Source organism: Camellia sinensis, chromosome 2, assembly GCF_055761805.1.
Source record: "Camellia sinensis isolate YWXY chromosome 2, ASM5576180v1, whole genome shotgun sequence".
NCBI classification, from domain to species: Eukaryota; Viridiplantae; Streptophyta; class Magnoliopsida; order Ericales; family Theaceae; genus Camellia; species Camellia sinensis.
Window position 1 is genome coordinate 75,351,136 of NC_138962.1, and position 25,575 is coordinate 75,376,710.

The window sequence follows — 25,575 nt, forward strand, 5'->3', positions numbered from 1 at the left end:
CATCCATGTTTCATGCATCTTGATTCGACTAATTTTGCATTTATGGATTTAATCAATTCCTATGTGATTATGTGCGTTACTTTATGTTCTTGAGATGATTCACATATCATATCTTAGAAACCGAATTTTTAGTTGTATCCCATGAGTGAATTGTATTAGGATGCATATTTTACTAACTTTGTTTTGTAGCTTGTTCGCGGGTCATCAAACTTGTAAGTGTTTATGTTTTAGCATCCCATTTCAGTGTGTTTTTCTTACTATGCTTAGCATTCTACCATGAGACTATTTGCTTATGTGATATAACTCCATGAATGCCAGTGGATGGAGGTTATGTCGCTTAATTTGGAATAGTGTTCATTTCCATGCTTGTTAACTCAATTTATTTAGGTTGTACATCTCCAAAACTCTTTCAAAACTACATTAAATCAAATTATTCCAAAATAAATGACATAGTCTATACTTGTATATATCACATAGTAAATTTTAAGATTTATTAAATAATTGAAATATGAACATATAAAGTAAATAAAATTCATATCATGGTTTAGTAGAGGTCGATTTTCGATCGGGTGAACGGGGGTGCTCATTATTGACCTTCCTCTCTTATACCTAAGGTTCCGAGCCAAGAATCTTTGGTTACGAAGAACAGTGGCCTTGGCATGAGTCATAGGTTTCCTAATTTTCCCAAAATAAATATTAGGTGGCGACTCTGAGATCTAATGACGCAGTCCATTTCTGACAAAAGGTTTTGCAATAAAATGGATTTCTACAAGTTTCCAAATCTGGACTTTCATCTATGTTTCACATTGCATTGGTGAGACTAGATCAAAGAGATATCGGGAGTCCGAACTGTTTAACGTACACGGGTCCCCCCCCCGGGCATGTTACACCCCTCAGATCCGTCTTCAGTCAAGCTAATTTCTCCGGCCGAACAGCAAAATGGGCGGTAGAACTTGCTGAGTTTGACATTCGATATCGGGAGTCCGAACTGTTTAACGTACACGGGTCCCCCCCCGGGCATGTTACACCCCTCAGATCCGTCTTCAGTCAAGCTAATTTCTCCGGCCGAACAGCAAAATGGGCGGTAGAACTTGGTGAGTTTGACATTCGATATCAACCCAGGACAACAATCAAGGCCTAGGTCTTGGTAGATTTCGTCGCAGAATTCTCTCCCACACAGAGTACCGAGCCTGAGAACTTCAGTTCGGCACAGGCGCTATGCACTACCGAACTGGGAAAGCAATGCGCATCAGAGGCATGTAAACTCTTTATTGGAAACATCTGGCAGCTCTATGTCAACGGATCATCCAATAATCGAGGCTCGAGAGCAGGGGTAGTACTTATGTCACCAGAAGGATTTATTTGGGAGCAAGCTCTTAGGCTTGGCTGGAAGGCTTCTAACAATGAGGCGGAATATGAAGCACTGTTGGTTGGTTTATGCAGTGCAGAACACTTCAAGGTAGAGCAACTTCTTATTTTCAGCAATTCTCAATTGGTAGTAAACCAGCTTTCTGGGGTCTATGAAGCACGAGACGAAAGAATGGCTATGTATGCAGGCAAGGCCAAGGATCTGCTCAAAAAATTCTGACCCATACAAGTGGAACGAATTAGTCAAGACAGAAACAGCCATGCTGATGCTCTGGCTTGCCTCGGCTCATCAGTAGATGCCAAAGATGCTAGAAAAGTTTGGGTTGAGTTCATGCCAGAACCAAGCATTGCATCTCCAGTCCTCTGCAGCAACCTAGAGCCAAGCTGGATGGATCCGATACTTGTTTTTCTGAAATTTGGCACTCTCCTCGAAGATAAAAAGGAAGCCAACAAAATCCGACATAGGTCAGCTCGGTTCTGGGTCTCACCATCTGGGAAGCTATACAGACGTTCCTATATCGGTCCTTATCTTTTATACGTGCATCCAAATCTGGTCGAAAATGTTCTTTACGAAATTCATGATGGGATTTGTGGATGCCACGTTAGTGGAAAGTCACTGGCGCACCAAGCCCTCACTCATGGGTACTGGTGGCCACAGATACAACAAGATGTACAACAATACGTTCAGAAGTGCGATAAATGTTACAGGTTTGCTCCACTAATTCATCAGCCAGCCAAAACTCTCACTCCACTCACCAGCCTATGGCCTTTTGCCCAATGGGGTCTGGATATTATTGAATCGTTGGCACGAGGCATTGGGAACAGGCGATTCTTCATCGCTACAACCGACTAATTCACTAAGTGGGTTGAAGTCGAAGCACTGGCGAGTATCAAAGAAGCGGACACAAAGCAATTTGTCATGAGGAACGCCGTGCTCCGTTTCGGCATCCTGCGGGTACTGATTGCAGATAATGGAACACAGTTTGATGAAAAGATTTTTAGAAAGTTTTGTGCAGACCTCATAATCGAATATCGAAACTCTTCTCCAGGCTACCCACAAAGTAATGGTCAGGTAGAAGCGTCGAACAAAACCATCATCAACGCAGTAAAGAAGCGGCTCGAACATGCAAAAGGAAAATGGGTTGAAGAGTTACCCCACGTGCTATGGGCTTACCGAACCACAGCATGGCGCTCAACAAGGGAAACGCTTTACTCCCTAACTTATGGAATGGAGGCCATTATCCCACTCGAAGTTGGTCTCCTAACCCTCCGATCTGAACTGTTTGAAAGCACAAGTAATAAGAAAGCTATTGCACAAGGACTGGATATGGCAGAAGGCCGAAGAGAAGCAGCACTGATCAGACTTGTAGCATATCAGCAGCAGCTCATCAAAAGTTTCAACCAAAAAGTTTTCCCAAGGCAATTCACACCTGGAGAACTGGTTTTGAGGAAAGTTATGGATCACAAAAGGGTGCCTGGCGAAGGAAAACTTGGGCCTAACTGGGAGGGTCCGTACAAAGTCACAGTTGTTGCTGGAAATAGAGCTTACTACCTAGAGGATCTCAAAGGCAGAGTCATACCTCAGTCCTGGAATGTAGCAAATCTCAAGAAATACTATCAATAGAATTATACCCCAACTTCTCTATCAGAATGTAAAGACATTTATCTTTTGACCAATGCAAATGCCTCTCCACTTCTCTCAAATTTATCAAATTTTTGTAATCAGCTTTGGCGTTCACCAACCAGAAACAGCTTTGATGTTTATCAAATGAAATTAGCTTTGGTACTTACCAAACGGAAATAGCTTTGATGTTTATCAAATGGAATTAGCTTTAATGTTTATCACATGAACTTAGCTTTGGTCTTAACCTAAACGGACTTAGTTTCAGAATGACTGAACGTGATTTAATTTTAGTTAGCACGCGAACATGCCAAGTGGAATTGCTTGGTGAAATTATGTTTGGCAACTAAATTGGACTTTAGCTAAGTGAAATTGCTTGATGGAAACTGCACTAACATATTTTAAGTAAACATCTCTGAATCCATAGAATTTCTTAAGTATCGTCATATCAACACTTCAGTATTGCTGCATACAAACAAAGTTGGAACAAACTTGGCCAAACTTTATCAGAAGCAAACTTCCAGCACTAGCCTTACTCAACTCCAGGTGGGGGCAAACAATTATTTTTTCAAACCAACTTGGACCTGAGTAAGACACCTCTTTATACCTTTATCCCATTCAAATGCACTTATGCTATCAACGTTGCAATAGACTTAAGCAGTTCTGCCTAAAGAGCATAGTCTTCAATACCGATCTTAGCTCTAGGTGGGGGCAAACAATTATTTTTCAGAACCAACCTGGACCTAAGTAAGACCCTTTTTTTTCATTACAAAACCAAGCATAGCCATGCAATATATTCGTTAACCAGACCGAGCATCTATTTGGGCCTGAGGTCCTAACAGTGCTCGGCCGAGGGCAAACAATACAGATAACATTCAGATATAAAAGCAAGAAAGCATCAAATCGCAAAATCAAAAGGAAAATTCCATCATCCAACAAAGGCACAGCTAGCCTCACAAACAACAACAAAAAAGAAGAAAATTGTCTTGGCAACCTTGAGGGGACAACTCGTCAGGAAGACCGAGCCGCAGTACATCGGAAACATGAAAACAAAAGAAAGTGAAAAAAAAGCAAAAACTTCGAATCATTCCAAAGAAGACTTTAGCTTTCATCAACAGAAGGCAGGAGCAGTGTCCACAATCTTGTCCAGGCTGTCTTGGGGAGGAAAAGTAGAGGCAGCTCCAACTTCTTGAGAAATAGAAGCTTCTTTAACCACATTTCCCACGGCTTCAGTCTCCAGGGTTCCACCTCCTTCAACGATCACTGCCTCATTGGCAACATTACTCTCCTGAGTCTTGATTGCAGAATCAGTTTCCGGGGAAACCTTAGCCGGAAGAATTGCAAGGGTAACAGTAGTCTTTGGACCCAAGGACCTCGAGGGAACAGGGACATCCTGAAACAAGGGAGACCCTTTAGGAGCTTGAGCAACAGCCAGAGCACTCGACCAACCCTTCAGAAAGAGCTTATCCTGCAGCACCAGTACCTTTTCTTTGTAAGCAACCCCAGCCTCATCCCAACCTTGCTACCAATACTTGGCCTTCAACGCAGAACGTTCAGCGGCCATCCCCGTAATAACAGCCTCCAGCTCTACCACTTTCCCTTCAAGTTGGGCCTGTACCCCAATGGCAGCCTCCAGCTCTGCCACTTTCCTTTGACTTTTTAGCCGAAGTAATAACCTTGGTCAAACGGAACGCCTCCCTCTCGGCAGTTTTGCGTCCTTCTTTCTCGGCCTCCAAGCTCATGGTCAGTCTCTCAGCATTCATCGTGGCCTTCAGTACGGCCTTCTCCAGTTTATCCGCTCTGGTGATTGACAAATGCATCCTCTGAATACATTACGACAGATAGCAAAGTATTAAATGAAAGAAAACAGTAGCATAACACCATAAAAACAAAACAAAACAACAACACACTTATGGCAGCCATCATCTGAAGGGTCCTCTTCAGAACTGGAATATCGCAGGGCCCGTTATGATCAGCCATGTCCACCGGCATTAAGAGGGTCTTGGTCAGGTCAAAAGAAAAATCTTTGGAAGTAACAACCGAATCTGAAGTAGAAATGGGCGTGCCTTGATGCAACATTGGCGACTCCCACTTCTCAAACGATGCATCCTCAATAGGATCCTCAAAAGCCTCTCCAACTACCGCCTTGCTGGTCTCCCTCCTCCTCTTCTTCGCTTTTACAGCAACTGAAGCAGAGAGTTCGGCAGCAGTAGCATGAGTTTCAAAAGCTCCTACCTCTAATTTCACATCCATGAGGCTCTTCGTTTCGGCCTTCACTGAAGGAGTCTCCAAAGCATTAGAGGAGCCAAAAGCCTCCGCTTCCAAATCTACCAGTACCCTCCTTTTTTAAACGGACCCACCCCCTGCGAAACTGGGGACAGGAGAAGGCGTCCTCTCAGACGGCACACCCTGGCTTCGACGACGATTCGTAACCAGAGGGGTAAGGGATGTATCAGTCTCAATGTCAAAATCTAGAAGAGATACAGCGAGCCTCGCTTTCTTCGGAATGATGAAGCGATAAGTCGCTTGGTAATCCAACAGCTCGGGCGCGGACTTCTTCTTGTACCTCAAAATGACTTTGATGGCCTCGGTGTTCTCCCGGTTCGGCCTGTGTTGAAAATGGGAAGCCTCTGCAGAAAAGAAGGGCAACATTAGAGTAACATTCAAAACAAGGCAAGAAACATAGAAGATACTAGAAGGAAGGAGTTAAACCTGGGTAGCCATCCTTCTAGGGCATCCATTCGGACTAGAACTCAGTCCCAACAAGGAACTCCCAATTACCACTGACTTGCAGAAAATCATCATTATGTCTGTCAGAATCAGGCAAACCAGTCACCAGATGACAATTAATCGAACGAACACGAAGGTAATACGTGCTATGATCCTTATTGTGTGAAAGAGTGTAGCAACCTAAAATGTCCCAGATGTCAAGATTCAAACCCAACCGCTTATTAAGAGCGGACACACCACAGACGACTTAGAACAGATTAACAGACACCTGCATAGGGTAAGCTGAACTTGGTGCAAAAATCGGCGCACCAAAAGGTCGAGGGGAAACCAAACCCCTCCCTCAACGATGGCCGTAACTGGGAAGGCGACAGTATTCCTAGTGCCCATACGCTTGGCATCAACTTTTGCCAGCGAAAGGGTCACATCATCAGGGATATTATAGTCTCGACGGAACATGGCCGTAGTCTTAGGGGTATCAACATATGAGCGAAACTTCCCCATTAAACAAACCTAATGGGACAAAGACAAAACTCAGACAACAAGATGCTGGAGACAATGGTGCAAGGGCCAAACAAGACGAACAAAACAGAAAAAGACAAGAAAAGAAGAATCACAGGGGAACTTACAGAGATCAGAACAGCAGTGGCAATGCCACGGCATGATATGGTACGACAAGGGCCAATCGTTATGGCATGCTGTGTTCTCCACAATTGGATCCAGACGGTGCAAGAGCTGGATGAATTTTTTGATGCAGCAGAATCAAGTGGTGAAGATGAAGATGACGATGAAGACGAAGATGAAGATGAAGGTGAAGGTGAAGGTGCAAGTCAAGTTCAGGCTGAAGGTGAAGGTGCAAGTCAAGTTCAGGCTGAAGTTGGAGTTGAAAATGTCCACGAAAATGAAGATGGAGTACTAGCTATGCAATAACACAACCATGTGAACATGTCACGTGAACAACTAGTGCAGATGGGACAATGGCGAGATGAGGTTGCAACATCTATATGGGAAGCATACCACAATAGGTATATGATAACAAATAGGTAGATTCTTTTTGGTAATTGGAAAAAATGGAGCACATAATCAAAGTAGGTTAATGTTTCAAACTTCACATTATATTTGTATTTCTTGTATATATTTGAAAATGGGATTGCTAATTTCACGCCATATGCAGATGAAGGTGACACCAAATTGTTCATGTGGCGCTGGGCCAATGTTGGTGATTATGGCTCGCACCGAAGCGAACAATGGTCGTTATTTTTTCCGTTGTCCTAATTGGGATAATCATAGGGGCTCCTTCCTCTGGGTAGATAACTATGATGGTGGGATACAACATCTTATACCTGCGTAAGTGTCTCATACTGGGGGAAGTGGTTGTTTTGGGTTTGTTGTGGATGCAACGCTTTTCTTTGTTTTACTATTATGATCCTGTTGTTGGTACTTTTGTTAGTCATTGTACTTATGTAGGATATTCTAAACTGTGGTTGAAACAATGCTTGAACTTGTTGTTTTGTTATGGTAGCTCAACGACCGGTAGTAATTATGTTGTACTATTTTATTTTTTATTTTTTTCAAACAGCTTGTGGTAGTTTCATTATGTCAGAAGTGTTGATGTACGGTTATTTAAATTCGTTTCTTGTGCATGTATGGTTCATGTATCAGCAGGTACACAAATTCAAGTTATTTATTGTTTAATTTTATCTTTCTTTATGGCTTCATCTGCTTCAATTGTTTCCTCACTATGATTCTTCAAGTGGATATGTGGGTTGTGATGCCATATGATAGGTGGAATTGAAAGCTATTTACAAGTATGGATGATTTACTTGTCTTAAATGTTTGCAGCATCTTGTTTAGTATATCGTAAATTATTAGGATTGTGGGAAATGGAAAACCAAAACATTGGTAGACATGGCGATTGATCGTGGGTACTACATAGATCAGAGTCAGAGCTTAAAAATATCCTTCCTCGCATTTGTATTCTTGGTCTAAGGTAATTGGACTAAAATTTGAAAATTGATCTAATTGTTATTAATGTTAATATTAAGAGTAGTGTATGCATACATATTTATTTGCATTATGTACTTATGTAAAAATTTATTATACATAAATTTTTGGACATGCAAGGGTTTGATGACAGGGATGGACTTTATCTGAGGACGCGTGCTGCAGCTGATGCAATCAAATTCACTGCAGTGCTGTTCTGAATCTGTGTGTTCTATATCTGGGTGATGTTCTGTATCCATGTGTATTTATCTGTGTTACTGTCTATTTGTCATAATTAGTGAGAAACAGTGGCAATCAGCAATCAATTTTCCTATAAATTATGCTCTGTCTCTCTAAATCTCTTTTTTGCACAATTGCGTTTGTTTGTTGATAAATTCCTTGAAGAACTATATAATTGTTTACCATTTATTTTTGTTTTCTTATGGCAGCATTTGGGCAGTCATCTAATAGCCCATTTGGGTCCCCATCAGTTTCCGTGCAGAACGACAATGCCAGTAATAATCAATATGAATCATTATTATTTTAAATTAGGTGGGTATTTAAAATAGTTATTGCTGGTTTGCTACCAATATGAATCATTATTATTTTCTCAATCTATTTTGTAGGAGCCCAGTCCATGACACCAACATTTGGAACTACAGGCTTTGGACAGTCAGTTTTTTGCAGTCAACATGGACGAAGTAGAGTAGCAGCTTACACTGGTATTGCTGAAGTAGATGACGGAAATAGTGCTGCTAAACTGGAGTCCATTTCTGCCATGACCATTAACAAAGACAAAAGCCATGAAGAACTGAGGTGGGAGAGCGTTTGGAAATTACAATGTTGGTGATCCATCTGGAAGGGGTCTAGGTTTTAGCTATGTTCGCACTGCTTGAAGGCTCCAATATCAAATGCAATGGTGAAGAAAAAGCAAGCTGTTAGTCGAGGAGGTTCAACTGTAACTGGAACAGATGTTGAATCTGTGTGTTCTGAATCTGTTCTAAATCTGTGTGTTCTGTATTTTAAATTTAGATGCTGAATGGTGAATCTGGGCTAAAAAAATTTAGATGCTGAATATGTGTGTTCTGAATCTATAACTGGAACAGATGCTGAATGGTGAAGAAAAACCAAAGGCCTTAATATTTTATATGTTCTGAATCTGTGTGTTCTGTATTTTAAATTTAGAGCAACATGTAGTCTAATGTGCTGCTTTCTTTTTTCTGGTCATGGACTGATTGTTGTGGCTGCCTACTATTGGGGGCTTCCTTCAGGTTGGAGACTTCCTTCAGGATGATCTGTGTGACAGGTAGAACAACAATAATTTATGCCATGGTCTTGGTAGATAATTTGCAAGAATCTAGTTTGAGAAGGTCTGTGCATCACTATGCTACTGTTGCTTCTGGTCTGGGTGGATGGCTGCTGTGTTCTGCAGATAGTGGAGCTGTATAGCCAAATGTTCTGCAGAGGGTGAGCTGCTGTGATCTAGTTTGCACTAGTTGACCAAATGAGTATTGTTGTAGAAGGTTTTAAAACAAGTGCAAGTCTCCAGTATTAATTCTTTATGTATCTGTGTCTTTTATGAACTTCCATGTTCATACTATTCGACAAATCTGGTAGTCTTAATTTTGTACAGAGTTAACTTTGTTTGCAAGAACATGTATTGGAGTATAAAATGGCATTTTCTAAAATATTCTCGGTTGCCTATGCTTTGCCAATTCCTTAACATCTGTTTGTGTGGTGATTTTTGAAGCAAAAATCATCTTTTAATTTTGAACTTATTTGTTTTTATTCTATGATGAAAGAATACCAAATGGCAAAATCTATAAAACTGCAAAACTGTTTACACACAATTTTTTTACACACCAATTCGTTACACTATTTTTTTACACACCAACTACCAAAATGTGTAAAATCTGTAAAACTGTTTACACAATTTCTGATCAGACTTTGTAAAACTTCTACCTCATGCATAATATATTGTGCTGTTTTGCTTCTGTCTCCAAAAAAAAAAAAAAAAAAAAAAAAACATTTTTACACTATTTTTTTTCTAATTGGGGGTGTTTGCATTTTTTTTTTCTGAAAAAACCAACCAAACGGATTTCTGAGAATTTTTTTTGAAAAGTGATCCTGGAAAAAGACAACCAAACACATTTCTGAGAACTTTTTTGGAAAAATCTGTCAGGTTTGATTACTCTCAGAAATGTGTTTGCAGAGAATATTTCAGAAAATTGTTTCTGAAACACAAACCAAACAAGCCCACTAATTTTTTTTACATCATATTTTAGTCAAAAAGTCAAAAGTTACTAAAAAAACATGTTCCCAAACGAGGCCTAAGCCTTCTTCGTATGTGGATTGAATTTTTAATTTTTTGGATATTTTAGTTTGGAGGATTTTTTTGATTTCTTTTTATTTTTATGAGAGAAAAAATGAAATGATTATGGTTTGAATGAAAATTTTTGTCTTATTGCGCTAAAAAACTTATTTTGTTATTTTGTGACTATTTTAGCCCAAACATGACATGCCAATAAGGCAAAGATTTCGTTTGATAAGTTAGTTATTTTAGTAGGCTAAATATTTGTGTTAAGGAAGAGGGTTGAATTTTTTTGTAATTAGATGTGATGTTTGTAAGAGAAAAAAGTAAAATGATTATAGATTTGATGTATTCTTTTGTCTTATTTACTATTTTAACATATTTTATCTTTTCATGGATTTTAGAGAAAAAAAACCTAAAGTTGGTTTCCCATACACTTTAAAAATATCACATCTAAATTATAATTATTTTATTTTTTCTTTCACAACCATCACATTCAAATTAAGAAAAGTCAAAAGTTCTTCACAAACGAAACTAAGAGATTATTTGGAAAGTTGGATGTTAGCACATTTTTTAAAAAAAATATTTTTTTAGACACATCACATCTCTATTTATTTGTATATCTTTTCGTAAAAAGTCAAAAAAATATACTTATTTAAATCATCCTAAATAACACTTAATTTAGCCAAAATACATTAGCCAAAAAAATTCAGGCTAATTAAAGATTGTTTTAGGAAGTAGGTTAAAATCTAGTTTTTTTTTTTTTGGATTTTTTTTTTTTAAAAAAGGTGTAAAAAAATATATAAGTGATGTGACCCAAAAGAGATTAAAAGTCAAAAAATTACTTTTAACCTATTTGCCAAAAGAGGCATAACTCTTCCCAAACGAAGGCTTAGGACATTTCCAACGTTTAACCTTTTTTTCATTAAATTTGAGTAAAAACTATATCTAATATCGCATGGTCTAACGGAGAGTCATCAAATCATCGGTCGATCGAGAGGACGACTGGACGAACGTCCGACCGGTTCAATTGGCTAGTGTAATTTTTAATCAAATCTGTAATATGCTGTGGGCAATTTTTCAACCAAGTGGTCATCCGGGAGACATCCGACCACTCATCCAGGCAACATCCGACCGGTCGTCCGATGGTGTTGTATTACCTGCAACTCCAATGGCTCTAAATAGTAAATTGGTGAAAACTATAGCCATCATCAATTTGATGAAAATTGTAATGTATAATGGATTTGATATTGGTTTAATAAAACTATTGGAGCAACAAAAAGATACTTTTTTCATTAAATTTGAATTTGATGAAATAAAATGTGTGGGGGTGGAGATGGTCTTAGAGGTGATAAATCAGGAGAATGTAACATTGTTGATTATGATATGGTTACATAATCCTATAAGGTGTGTACCATATGCAAGTTATGTCATTTGCGAATTTGATTATCACAAATGACATAACTCAGGGTTGGTTTGGGAAGTGGATTGCCTTTTTGACTTTTTGACTTTTTTGGCTATTTTAGCCTGGGCTAAAAAGTTTGGTTTAGGAAGGACTTTTTGGCTTTTTTGATTTTTTTTGTGAGAGAAGAGTGTAATAATTATGGGTTGGATGTGATGTTTTATCTGTTGTGGTTAAAATAACCTATTTTGTCTTTTGTGGCTAAAATAGCCAAAAAAAGCCTACAAAACCACTTCCCAAACAATAATATGGGAGTCATAACTAAAAAATTTACTTAAAACGTGTCATAATTATCATCACAATGTATCATAACAGTAAGTCATAACCATTGATTCAAACATCGTAACTAAATGTGCATATGATATACACATAAAATTTCTCATAAATTATAAATAAAATTTTTAAAATTTATTTTAAATATAAATTGCTCATTATAATTTTAAAATTTACATTATATCTTTTTAAAATTTTAATTATATAATAATATTTTTTTATTAATAAATTATTAAGGATTGGTTTGGCATAAACTAAATAATGCAAAAAGTTAAAAAGTCACTATTCTATTTAAGTCACATCATTTTATTTAAATCACATCACCTCTTTAACACATCACATCAAACACAACACCAACCCAACCCATACAAGCCAATAAGTCAAAAAGTGCACTTTTTTAGAACATCCCAAAACCAATCCTAAGTCAATTAATAATTTTTAATTATATCATAAATATATTTTAATTAATAATTATGATTATTTTATTATTACATAGGAAAATAGTTAAAATTTTTATTTTTCCTGTTCTGTAAAATAAAAAAATTCTAGCAAGTTAATATTTGTAATTTTTAGAATTACAGAAACAATTCATATTTTAAACAAAGTTCATGAGTGTAATCCCTTAAATTAAATATGTTTTATTGAAATAAAAAATTAATACTTTAAAATATCAAATTAACAAACAATTTCATTTACTTAATTTCTAAATTTCTTTTTGAGGAAGCAATAGGACTGCCAAGAGTTGATATTGTTAAAATATGAAGAAAAGCACTAAATTAATAATAAAATGAATGAATTATAAGAATATGTCATTATTTAAAAAAATTTGTTTGCATTTGGAAGATGATACATAAGATTATTCATGTGAAGGATTTTTTTCGAAGCAGAGACATTATTTTCTATTATGATTTTTTGATTGGATTACTCAAGCTCCGGATGATATATAATTATTATAGACTCCATATTACTGTTCTCCCGAGTCTCTTGGTGGATCACAACAAAGTTCATTTAGTAATGTTGCATTTGCTTTGATGCAATTGAATTTGAAAGCAGCAGTCGCATGTCAATTTCTATTTACACACCATCATTTTTTTTTTATTACACAATTATTTATATATATAAATATTTAATTATAATTGTATCTCTCAAATAAATTAATTTCCTACAAGCAAACTCTCAACTTACACCATTCATCTTTTCCAATGCCACCATTAATTGGTCACTACAAGCCTTAGCGAGCCCTCTTTCTCTTGATCTAGAGCTATGAGGAGATGGAACTAAAGGAGAGAGGAGGGACTAGGGATGTCGGGTGGTCAAGAAAGGTAAGGGATGGGGTGATGGTGATAGGGGAAGGATTGGGGATTAGTTAGACAACTATGGTAGCAACGACAGTTGGTGGCCAGCATGGTAAGAAGAGAGGTATGGGGGTTAGGGTTTCTAATGTAGAAAATGTTAGAAATAGTTTTGGAAGTTTTGGAAAAAATAGATTTTTCATTAACTTTGGTCTAATTTTTAGGTGGGACCCATGCGTCAAAGTTGGCGGGTCTAAATGGTAACGCGTTTTATGCCGTGTTGGGTTTCACGTAGTATATTTGGTTGTTCAAAACTATTATCAGGTGAATACGAAATTAAAGCCAAAGTAAACTCCATAGAAATGGAGTTTTGGTGAAAATTTCTTAAAAGTGTGGTTTAAGGCTTGTCCCATATTGATTTGATGGGCATACTTTAAGTGGGTTTATAAGGCTTGAGTTTGGAACTTACAGTAGGCCCCAAGAGGCATCCAAGTTTTATAGAGAGGGAGGTTATGGGCAAAGTGGGCTAGACCCATTGGACCCAAAATAAACACACGTGAATGTTGCCGCTGGGCGGACTGGGCTAAGCTTGGTTGGGTTGGGCTTGTTCAGCCCAATACCTATCTTTTTGGGCCAAAAAACATTAGAATTTAATTATTTCAAAATTAGCTCCGATTTTTTCTTTCCCATCCGGATAGATTCAAATATGTTTAAATTTCAAAACCCAAATAGTTTGTATCCGTTGAAACAGTGCCTTACATGTTTAAATTCAAACCATATATGTTCAAATAGGTTTGCACCTGTTTAATTCAAACCTAACAGCCACAAATTCTCCTATAAATAGACTAGTCCTTTATTTCAATTTTCGTCCAAAATTCTACTTTTGCTCTCTGCATTTTTTGCTGCATTATTTTCCTTGTGAGAAAGAGTGTAAATACTTAGTGTGTTCGTTATATGAATAGTGTGTAGTGCTGCTACTATTCACTGTTGATCAGTCCTGGGAGATAGACATCCACAATCTGAAAGCACCGTGAAGAGGACGAATCTGTCTTAAGGACACAGTATTAAACACTGGACTCGATCAAAAATTTATTCAAGAAATTATTTTAGTAAGTAATTAAGTTATTTTCTATTTTAATTATTTTTCTGTTTCAGATTTTTGATTTTGTTTTTGTAACAAAATAAATATATATTTTTTTATTTTTTTATTTTTATATTTTGGTTTGATTTTTGTAATTATTTCTTTTGTATTCCGTTTGTTGTTAAGTACACAAATATAATTTATTTTTAAATACAGTGAAGATTGTCCAACAATCTTAAGACAAATTATTTTTTGATGTCTTCATTGTATTTAATTTTATGTGCTTTCACAAAGTGATATTCTGGTTGAAAAATACAAATAGTTGTAATATACTGTTTGACAAATAGTAGTAATATACTGTTTATTTTCTTTGACAACTAGTAGTAATATACTGTATCATTAACAATTACAAAATATTAAGTTGTGTTATAGAAAATTATTGTGATATTTTATTTTTCTAGTTTTAGTAACAAGGAAAATAAAAAATTATTTTAATATTATGGCTGCTGAAAATAATACTCCAAATCCGATCGTTACAACGACTCCGGTCCCTATCCAAAACCATGTTCAAGTTCCGATAAATCATGGAGAAAACCGAAAAAATTTAATGGCCCTGAGTTTAAGAGATTGCAGCAGAAAATACTGTTTTATCTTACAACTCTAAATTTGGCCCGGTTTCTCCGTGAAGAGGTTCCAGTACTTAGAGAGGATGAAAGTGATCGGCAAGTTGCTGCCGCTGTAGACGCTTGGAAACATTCTAATTTTCTGTGCAGAAACTACATCCTTAATGGCCTTGACAAAATGCTGTATAATGTTTACAGCCCTCTAAAAATAGCAAAAGAATTATGGGATGCTTTGGGAAAAAAATACAAGACAGAGGATGCTGGCACAAAGAAATTTGTTGTCTGTAAATTTCTGGACTTCGTTATGGTAGACTCCCAGACGGTAATTTCTCAAGTTCAAAGTTTTCAATTAATTTTACATGATATTCATTCTGAAGGTATGTCTCTTAGCGACTCTTTCCAAGTCACTGCTTTAGTAGAAAAGTTACCACCGACTTGGAAAGATTTCAAAAATTATTTAAAACATAAACACAAGGAGATGACCATGGATGAATTAATTGTAAGATTAAGAATTAAGGAAGATAACCGAAAGGCTGAAAAGAGGAATGGTAAAAATCTCATTAAGTCCAAGGCTAATGTGGTTGAACAAGTACACAAACCACATAACAAAAAGAGAAAGTTTACTGGAAATAGTTTTAAACACGGCGACAACAATGGCATAAAAAAGTTCAAAGGTAAATGCTATAATTGTGGCAAGACCGGACATCGAGCTTCTGATTGCCGCTGCCCTAAGAAGGATCGCGGAAGTACAAGCAAGAAAACCACCAATCAAGCCAATGTGATAGAATTAAATTACATCTCTAACGGGGTAAATGACATCAATCTCTCTGCTGTGGTATCTGAGGGTAATTTGGTTGGAAATTCCAAGGAATGTTGGGTTGACACTGGGGCAACTCGTCACATTTGTGCGAACAAGAAGATGTTCACAACTTACAATGAGGCTGCAAATGGTGAACAACTTTTCATGGGAAATTCTTCTACTTCTACTTCTACTTTTACTGTGGCTGGACAAGGAAAGGTGATCTTGAAGATGACATCAAGGAAGGAGCTGACCCACAACAACGAACCGCATATACCAGACATCCGAAAGAATTTAGTTTCTAGTTCTTTGTTAAGTAAAAATGGTTTTGGGCTTGTTTTTAGTCTGATAAATTTGTATTAAAAAAGAGTGGTATGTATGTTGGTAGGAGATACATGAGTGATGGTCTCTTCAAGTTGAATATAATGACAGTTGTACCAAAACTTGTTATTAATACGAATAACACATCTTTTGCTTATATTCTTGAGTCAAATTTATGGCATGGTAGATTAGGACATGTGAATTTTGATACTTTGCGTAGATTAATTGGTTTGGATTATATACCAAAGTTTGAAATTGATCATAATCACAAATGTGAGATTTGTGTAGAAGTGAAACTAACTAAGGCTCCATTTAAATCGGTTGAAAGAAAAACCAAACTTTTAGAATTAATTCATACTGATGTATGCGATCTTAAATTTAAGAGGCAAAGGCCATGTTTGATTCACAATACTAATAGTGAGGTATTAATAATCCTATCAAATTAGTGTGGTATTAACTATCCCACCCCTACCCCATTACTAATAATCCTACAAATTTGTTGGATTAATTATCCATTGGATTAATAGTCCTAAACTAAAATGTCAAAACAAACATAGGATGATTGGGCCCACGGATTAATAATCCTAATCCCATGCTTTAATCCTTCCAATCAAACATGCCAAAAAAGTATTTCATAACATTTATTGATGATTGCACAATATATTGTTATATATATTTACTTAGAAGTAAAGATGAAGCTTTGAAAATGTTTAAACTCTACAAAACTGAAGTTGAAAATCAACTTGGTAAAACCATTAAAATGGTTAGAAGTGATAGGGTAGTGAATATGATGCACCTTTAAATGAATTTTGTGCACAACATGACATTATTCACCAAACTACAACACCCTATTCTTCACAACAAAATGGAATTGCTGAAAGGAAGAATAGAACCCTGAAACAAATGATGAATGCCATGTTACTAAGTTCAAGCTTACCGCAGAACTTGTAGGGGGAAGCAATATTGTCTGCTAATTATGTTCTTAACAGAATACCTCACAAGAAAAACAACAGCACTCCTTATGAATTGTGGAAAGGTCGACCACCTTCCTACAAATACTTAAAAGTGTGAGGGTGTTTGGCAAAGGTAGAAGTTCCTGTTCCTAAAAAGGTTAAGATATGACCAAAAACAGTGGATTGTGTGTTTATTGGTTATGCTCAGAATAGTAGTGCATATCGGTTTCTGACTTATAAATCAGAAATACTTGATATAAATGTGAACACTATTATAGAATCAAAGAATGTTGTGTTTTTTGAACATGTCTTTCCTTACAAGAAAGGACATGAATTAAGTTCACAGAAAAGAACTTATAATTGTACACAAAGTCAAGAGACTAATGACAATCAAACTCAAGAGACAAGTAATGGTCTCGACCAACAGGATTTAACTGATGATAAATCAAGACGAAGTAAAAGAGCAAGAACATCAAAATCCTTTAGTTCAGATTTTCTGACATACCTGTTAGAAAATGAACCTCAAAGCTTTAAGGAAGCAATGACAGGTCCTGAAGCAACTTTGTGGAAAGAGACTGTTAATAATAAAATTAAATCCATTATGCAAAATCATACTTGGAAATTGGTGGATCTTCCATCCGGTTCTAAACCACTTGGATATAAATGGATATTCAAGAGAAAAATGAAAGCAGTTTGTTCAATAGACAAGTATAAAGCAAAACTTGTAGTAAAAGGTTACAGACAAAAAGAAGGTCTGGACTATTTTGACACATATGCCCCTGTGATAAGAACAACATCTATCCGCATGCTTATTGTTATAGCAGCGTTGTATAATTTAGAAATACATCAAATGGATGTTAAGATAGCTTTCTTAAACGGTGATCTAAATGAAGAGATCTATATGGAGTAACCCGAAGGGGTTGTAGTGCTAGGGCAAGAAAAAAAAGTTTGTTGGCTTGTAAAATCTCTTTATGGATTAAAACAAGCGCCTAAGCAGTAGCATAAAAAATTTGATCATGCTATGCTTATTAATGGATTTAAGATAAACGAATGTGACAAGTGCGTCTATGTTAAAAACACTGACCAAGGATATGTCATAGTTTGTCTTTATGTGGATGACATACTTATCATTGGAAGCAGTCAAAACATGATCATATCAACTAAGCAAATGCTGAACAAAAGATTTGATATGAAAGATATGGAAGTCGCAGATATAATATTAGGAATGAAAATTACTAAAACATCTGACGGATATGCATTATCTTAATCACATTATATTGAGAAAAATTTTGATAAATTTATCAAAGATGATATGAATGTAGCTAGAACACCTGTAGACATCAGTCTTTATTTATTGAAAAATAAAGGTGATGCGGTGTCTCAGTTAAAATACTCCAAAATCATTGGAAGCCTAATGTACCTAATGAATTGTACTCATCCTGATATAGCTTACGCTGTCAGTAAATTGAGTAGGTACACTAGTAACCCCGGAGAAGACCATTGGAAAGCGATCATTTAGGATTTTAGATATCTAAAATTTACCCGTGACCATGGTTTAAACTTTACTCGATATCCAGCAGTACTCGAAGTTTATTGTGATGTCAATTAGATATCGGATACTAAATATTCAAAATCCACTAGTGGATATGTCTTTACTCTGGGAGGCGCTGCTGTTTCTTAGAAATCCACGAAACAAACATGCATCGCACGATCCACAATGGAATTTGAGTTCATTATTTTAGACAAAGCAGGAGAAGAAGCAGAATGGCTTCGTCACTTCTTAGAAGACAATCCAATGTAGCCAAAACTTGTGCTAGCTATTTGCATTCATTGTGATAGTCAATCTACAATAGACAGGGCACCGAATCATATGTATAATGGTAGGTCACAACATATTCGTCGTCGACATAATACCGTAAGGCAATTGCTCTCAAATGGAATAATCTCAATAGATTATATAAAATCTAAAGAGAATATTACGGATCCGTTAACAAAAGGTTTGACAAAAGAGCACGTGTATAGTTCATCAAAGGGGATAGGATTAAAGCCTAATACGTAAAAGTCATCATAATGGCAACCTTACTTAAATGACTGGAGATCCCAAGAACTAAGTTCAAAGGGACAACTAAGTTATATGTGGCTCACCAGAAATCAGCAACGGATTTAAAATTCCCTACCCATTCCTATAGTGAGAGTGATATCTGTAACATATGTTATATACAGGGGTTTAAGGATAAGCTTTGCTTTTAATGATTACTTATATCTTGATTTAGGCATAAAAAATCAAGACGAGTATAAGGAGATACTCACAATAAGAATCTCTTATAAGAGTGTCGAACTGGAGCCGATTCTGTGAGAATGAAGAGGTTAAATTCTCTAGAAGCACTTATGAACAACCAGAAGCGTTCAAGGCCAAAATGAACACAATCGTGAGAATCACGATGTGTCAAAAGATATTTTGTGTGAAATTTATTATCTTGGCTTACACAAACGGCTGAACAATTCAAGGCATCACATTCATTGGTTAGCTAGTAAGTTCGATAGGTTATCACTAAGGAAGATTCAAGGCCGAAAGTTACCTATCCTGATGCAAGATATTTCGATTTATACTCTTTCGATAAATTCTGCATATTGTTGCATTTCCGTTATCATCAAATTTCATTCATGTGGGGGATTGTTAGAAATAGTTTTGAAAGTTTTGGAAAAAATAGATTTTTCCTCAACTTTGGTCTAATTTTTAGACGGGACCCATGCATCAAAGTTGGCGGGGGTCTAAGTGGTAACGTGTTCTATGTCGCGTTGTGATTCACGTAGTATATTTGGTTGCTCAAAACCATTATCGGGTGAATGGGAAATTGAAACCAAAGTGAGCTCCATGGAAATGGAGTTTTGGTGGAAATTTCTTAAAGGTGTAATTTAAGGCTTGTCCCATATTGATTTTGGGGGCATACTTTGAGTGGGTTTATAAGGCTTGAGTTTGGAACTTGGAGTAGGCCCCAAGGGTCACCCAAATTTTGTAGAAATGAAGGTTATGGGCAAAGTGGGATAGACCTATTGGACCCAAAATAAACACATACGTGCACGTCGCTACCACCGTCCGTTCGATCTGTCGGGCGGGTCTGGGCTGGGGTGCGGGTGCATGGTATGTGATTAGGTTGGGCTTGTCCGGCCAAATACCTATCTTTTTGGGCCAACAAAACATTTGAATTTTATTTTTTCTAAAATTAAATTCTAATTTTTTGAAATTTGAATTTCGAAGGTTTTTTTTTTCCCACCTGGACAGATTCAAATCTTTTTAAATTTCAAAACCTAAACAGTTTGTATCTGTTGAAACAGTGTCTTACCTGTTTAAATTCAAACCATACATGTCCAAACAAGTTTGCACCTGTTTAATTCAAACCTAATAGCTACAAATTCCCCTATAAATAGACTAGTCCTTAATTTGGATTTTCACTCCAATTGTCGTCCAAAATTCTGCTTTTGCTCTTTGCATTTTTTGTTGCATTATTTTCCTTGTGAGAAAGAGTGTAAACACTTAGTGTGTTTGTTGTGTAAATATTGTGTAATGCTACTACTATTCACTGTTGATCATTTTATCCTGGGAAATAGATGTTCATAATCTGAAAGTACTGTGGAGAGGACGAATCTATCTTAAGGACACAGTGTTAAACACTGGACTTGATAAAAAAATTATTCAAGAAATTATTTTTCTGTTTCAGATTTTTAATTTTGTTTTTGTAACAAAATAAAAATTTGTTTATTTAGTTATTTATTTTTATATTTTGGTTTGATTTTTGTAATCAAACAAACTCTCTCATTTTCTTTATTTCTTTTGTATTCCGTTTGTTGTTAAGTACACAAACAGAATTTATTTTTAAATACGGTGAAGATTGTCCAATAGAAAATTAGGACTTTTTTGAATTTTTTGTGTGAATTCAGAAAAATAAATAAATCGAAAGTTCAAAATTGTGTGTGTTGTAATAAAAAATATTGTGTGATGAGACAAAGGGTGGTGTGTAAATAGAATTGGTTAAGTATAAAACAAAACATAAGTGTTGCACATATTTATTAGAGGAGAACAAAAGTATTTTTTATGTTTTGCTATCAATACTATTGAAGTGTTGTTGCGTGTTTTTTTTTTTTTTTTTTTTTTTTGTAATATTTCCATTTTGTCATATGCTTCACACTATCAAATATTCTTGTGGTAATAACAATTGTCTTGCAGATTGTGAGCTTGAGAGTGAGTTTGTTTTTTGCAGAGTGTAATGGGTTAGAGTGATTAGGACCTTTTTGTTAGGTGTATTTTGTTACAAATTTTTTAAAAGGGGAGATTGTTAGGTATTTTGTAATTGGCAATTTCGTTGGATAAAATTTCGTTCAAATGTAATTACATTTGCTCTTTTGTTTCTGTGAGTATATGAGTATTTAGATCCGAATCCAACCCAATTTGTATTTGAGCAAAGGACTTTATGTTGTAGAAAAGGTGTGCTTGAGCAGAAGTGTTATTAAACCTGTCAAACTTCTTGGACTGCTCGAACAGCCAAGTGCGCACTCAAGTTTTGATTTGGATCACCCAGTATCTTAACCTGAGTTCTAAGATGTTGAGAGTTGTATTTTACCGCTTGTGTGGTATGTCTTGTGCTCAAGCGAAGTAATAGGCGAAAGTTTGTCAGAACCACCTTTTAAACATACCACTCAAGCGGTCATCGCAACTCTATACCGTTTAAACCGCCTCAGTTACTTATTTCAACGGTTAACCCTTATAGAATTCTCTTTATAGAGGAAAGGCTAAGTGTTTTATATTGGAGGGTATTTATTAATTGTTAATCTTGATGAATTGAGAGTAATCGATGGATCAACAAGCTTTTTATTGAAGATCATCAAGGGTTCTTTTTTTAAATTTAAATTCATTCAGAGAGAGATGTTCATCGATCGATTTCGGAGAACTTGAGCTTGAAGTTTTGGTGGATTTTGAAGTGGCTCATCATCGTGGATTGAAATTTAACATTTTGGATTCAACATTGGGCAAAGTAATTCCAAGGTGAAGACGGTGTTAAAACACTACTAAAGAAAGGGTCTTTTGAGTCGGTTTTTTGAGTCGGCAAATTTTACCGTCGCAAAAGGTAGCTTTTTTGAGACGGCACAGAGTTACCGACTCAAATACCAAACCTTTAGTGTCGGCACCGTTGGCCGACACAAAAAATTAATATTTGATAGTATTATTTGAGTCGGTTGAATTTACCGACGCAAAAGATAGACCTTTTGAGTCGGCATAGACCTTTTGCGTCGGTAAATTTGTGCCGACGCAAAAAATTAGACCTTTTGAGTCGGCAACTGATGCCGTAGCAAAAAAAAAAATTTATAACCAAGATATATATTTATTTACTTGATTATATTTAATAAATATATTTATTTATACATATACTTTTATATTAATATTGAGTGTATATACTATAAGTAATATATATCTCGTTTAATATCTGAAAGAGGTGTGGTGGTGAAGTGGGTGTAGTGCGTTGACCTTGGGTCAACTTGTCCAAATGGGTGTGTGTTCGAACCTTGGGAGCCTCAGTGAGAAAATTATGATTTAAAACATTTAATCACTTTTTGAGTCGGCAATCTACCGTCTCAAAAAATTAAAACTTTTTGCGTCGGCAGATTGCCGACTCAAAAACTTTTTGCGACCCCACCATTTTCGTCCCTTGAGTTGCCGTCGAAACGCCGTCGCAAAAAGTTTTTGCGTCGGCAAATCCGTTATTTGCGACGGCAAGCTGCCGACTCAAAAGCCCTGCTTTTTAGTAGTGAAAGAGGCACATCAAATTTGGTTCAATTTAGGCGTGGATTCGTTAGGTAATTGAAGATTCTTGTGTCTATTTCCTTTGTCTTCTTAGTGATTATCATAGTTTGAGGTGCTCAAATTGTAATTTTTTTCACATTATATTGTTGTGTTGATTTATCATTACTTGTTAGTAGATATAATTCAATTTTCGTTTAATTGGATTAGATCTATGATTGTTTGATTGAAAATTGTTGTTCATCACTAAAATTGAATCTTAATTGCATATCACAATCTCGGAGGATTTTAAGATTTTCAGCCATTATATATATATATACTAGTTAATTTGGCCTGTGCAAGGGCGACTTGCATCGTTTTTTTTTTTTTTTTTTAATTTTAATTTTAATTTGTTTTTACTTTATTTTATGGTAGTGTTTGCTTTAATTGAAACATAATATAATGAAATGATTATTTGGTAGAGCTTAAAGAAGAATAATTTCAATCATATTCAAATTAATCGGATATGTTTTGAATTGTGCAAAATTAAACTTCATGCTATTTTTCAAAAATAAGAAGTCTTTTAATCCAACTATTGGAGAAAATAAGGAAAAATGATATTTTTTTATAAAATAATAAAAAAAATATGGGAAAGTCTCTTTGCACACGATATAAACTATCAATACACACCACAAATGTTGTTTGGATATAAAATTTTAAACAAATGTCAAATGTTTGGATTTAAAATTATGAATAAAAATAAGTTCAAATATATATTCTGTTCAATTATATATATCCGAACAAGTACTTTGTGTTCATAAATTTATATTTGAACATTTGAGTTTTATTCAAATATTTATAGCCGAACATTATTTGTGGTGTTTAGTAAGAGTTTGTACTGTGTACAAATAAAATTAGAATGCTGCTATTAGCACCCTATCAATTATTTTGGATCTCCCATTTTTTAGCTTTTTTTTATTATAATAATAACCTCAAATAAAATTTCTAAAAAAGACATCAATAATTTTGGGACATCCCATCTTACAATTAAGCCCCAACACTCACTATATCATGAATTAGGATTTATGAGAGCACCCACATTTATCACCACTCATCCATCTTTCCCAAATCCCATCTTCAAAACCTACCTACCCTTAAAATTTTGAAAACTCTGTGGCGGCAATATTCCGGCGGTAACGGTGGTAACTTTACACTTCTCCGACAATGACAATAAGTGAAAGTTTTTCCAACAACCACAATTTCATGAGACGAGAGGAGTACAATAATAAAAACTCAGACAAAGTTCATAGTTTTGATGGTATTCTTAGCTTAGAAAAGATTGACTTTGTAATAGTTAGTTTTTTGAAAAAAATTACAAAAATAATAAAACTATTCATCATTTTTTCAGGACTGAACTCCTGAACATATGATCGAAATTTGGAAACACAAGTCCGAACATTATTTATTTGTTCAGGAACAGGTAACCGAACATTTCTTATCTATTTGGGAATAGATAACCAACTCTGACAATGGTCAAATCGAAGAAAATGATGAGGTGCTAGATATTGCAATCCAAGCCAGTCTTGTTAGGGCAATTGACAGTAATCACACTTGGCTCTTTTTCTTCTTTTTCTTTCTCAAGCACAAAAATCCCAACCCAATTTCTTCTTGATATATTCTAAGGATTGAAGATTAAAAAATCTACATTTATTTTCTTACTGTATGGTTATGAACAAGTATGTGGAGATGAAATAGTAATCACCTTCATAGATTTTGCTAGGGTTTTGGAAAGATAGGTTTTTTGGGGTGTGGAGGGTGTGCATTCAATTGAATGTGTGAAATATTTTTACAAAGATAATTTTAGTATTATTTGGGGAGAAAATTTTTTTTTAAGGGTTTTAAAATTTATAAGTGGAGATCCAAAGAATTGAAAAATCTAAAATAATTGATAGGTGCTAATAGCAGTACTCTAAAATTATCCAAAAATAATACCTTCTATGAAAGTTGATTTTTCCAAAACAACCCTCAAAAGTCCACACCTCCGGAAAAAAAAAAAAAAAAAAAAAGAAAGGCCAAAATGGAAAATTAAAAAACAAAGCAAGGGCAAAATATGAATAAAAATACAAGCCTTCCATAGCAAAGCAATTATTATATAATAATATATATATATATATACATATATATACATATATATTATTTTTTACAATTATCAATAGAAAATAAGAAAATATGAAGTTATATTGTGTATGGGTGAAATTTAGGGACGGATTGAAGTTTGCTTATTTAATGTATTTTTTGACTTTTTATGAAGAAAAAAATACAAAAAAAAAATAAAAAGATGATGTGATTCAAATAAGTGTAATTATTTAGTACATTCCCAAACAATTCCTTAAACTCATAAATCAATCAACTAAACATTTCCTAGTCATAGTATATATAAAACAAAAAAACATAAATAAATCTAACGAAGAAATTTCCTAAATTGAGTTATGAATCAAGAGTATGTTATCCTAAATATTTTCTTACTCGATTGTTTATCACAAAACATCAAAGTAGTGAGCCCATATTAATAAATACATATAAAATTATTGCTTAATTTGTGTTTAATAATAAAAAATCAATTTATATATAACATTTTTCATTAATTAATTCTTCAATCCATTCAAGCCTTTATAATGGGGTTATAATAGGAAAGAAATCAAAAGCAAAGAAGTATATTACAAAAGGAATGATAATCCTGGAATGAAATGTCTTTAAGGGGTGTTTGGAGTAACTTATTTTTGCCAATTTATAGATTCTATCTTTGAAAAAACTATTTTGAACTGTTTGGTTAAATTTATTTCAAATAACTTCTGATTCTAGCAGCTTATTTTAGCTCAAAAAAGTTGATTCTGAGAAGTTGCTCACCCCATACTTCTGATTGTTAGCTTCTACTGTAGACATGTTAATTTAAAATTATACTCTTGATTTTTTTTAAAAAAAAATAAA

General features: G+C 35.2%; 1 protein-coding gene across 1 annotated transcript; it reads left to right on the plus strand.

The window, feature by feature from the left end:
- Positions 1-2,596: 2,596 nt before the first annotated feature.
- Positions 2,597-2,992, plus strand: LOC145814425 (uncharacterized). Its single transcript, XM_082911236.1, has one exon. It carries the CDS (start codon positions 2,597-2,599, stop codon positions 2,990-2,992), a length of 396 nt encoding a protein of 131 aa, XP_082767362.1.
- Positions 2,993-25,575: the final 22,583 nt, after the last annotated feature.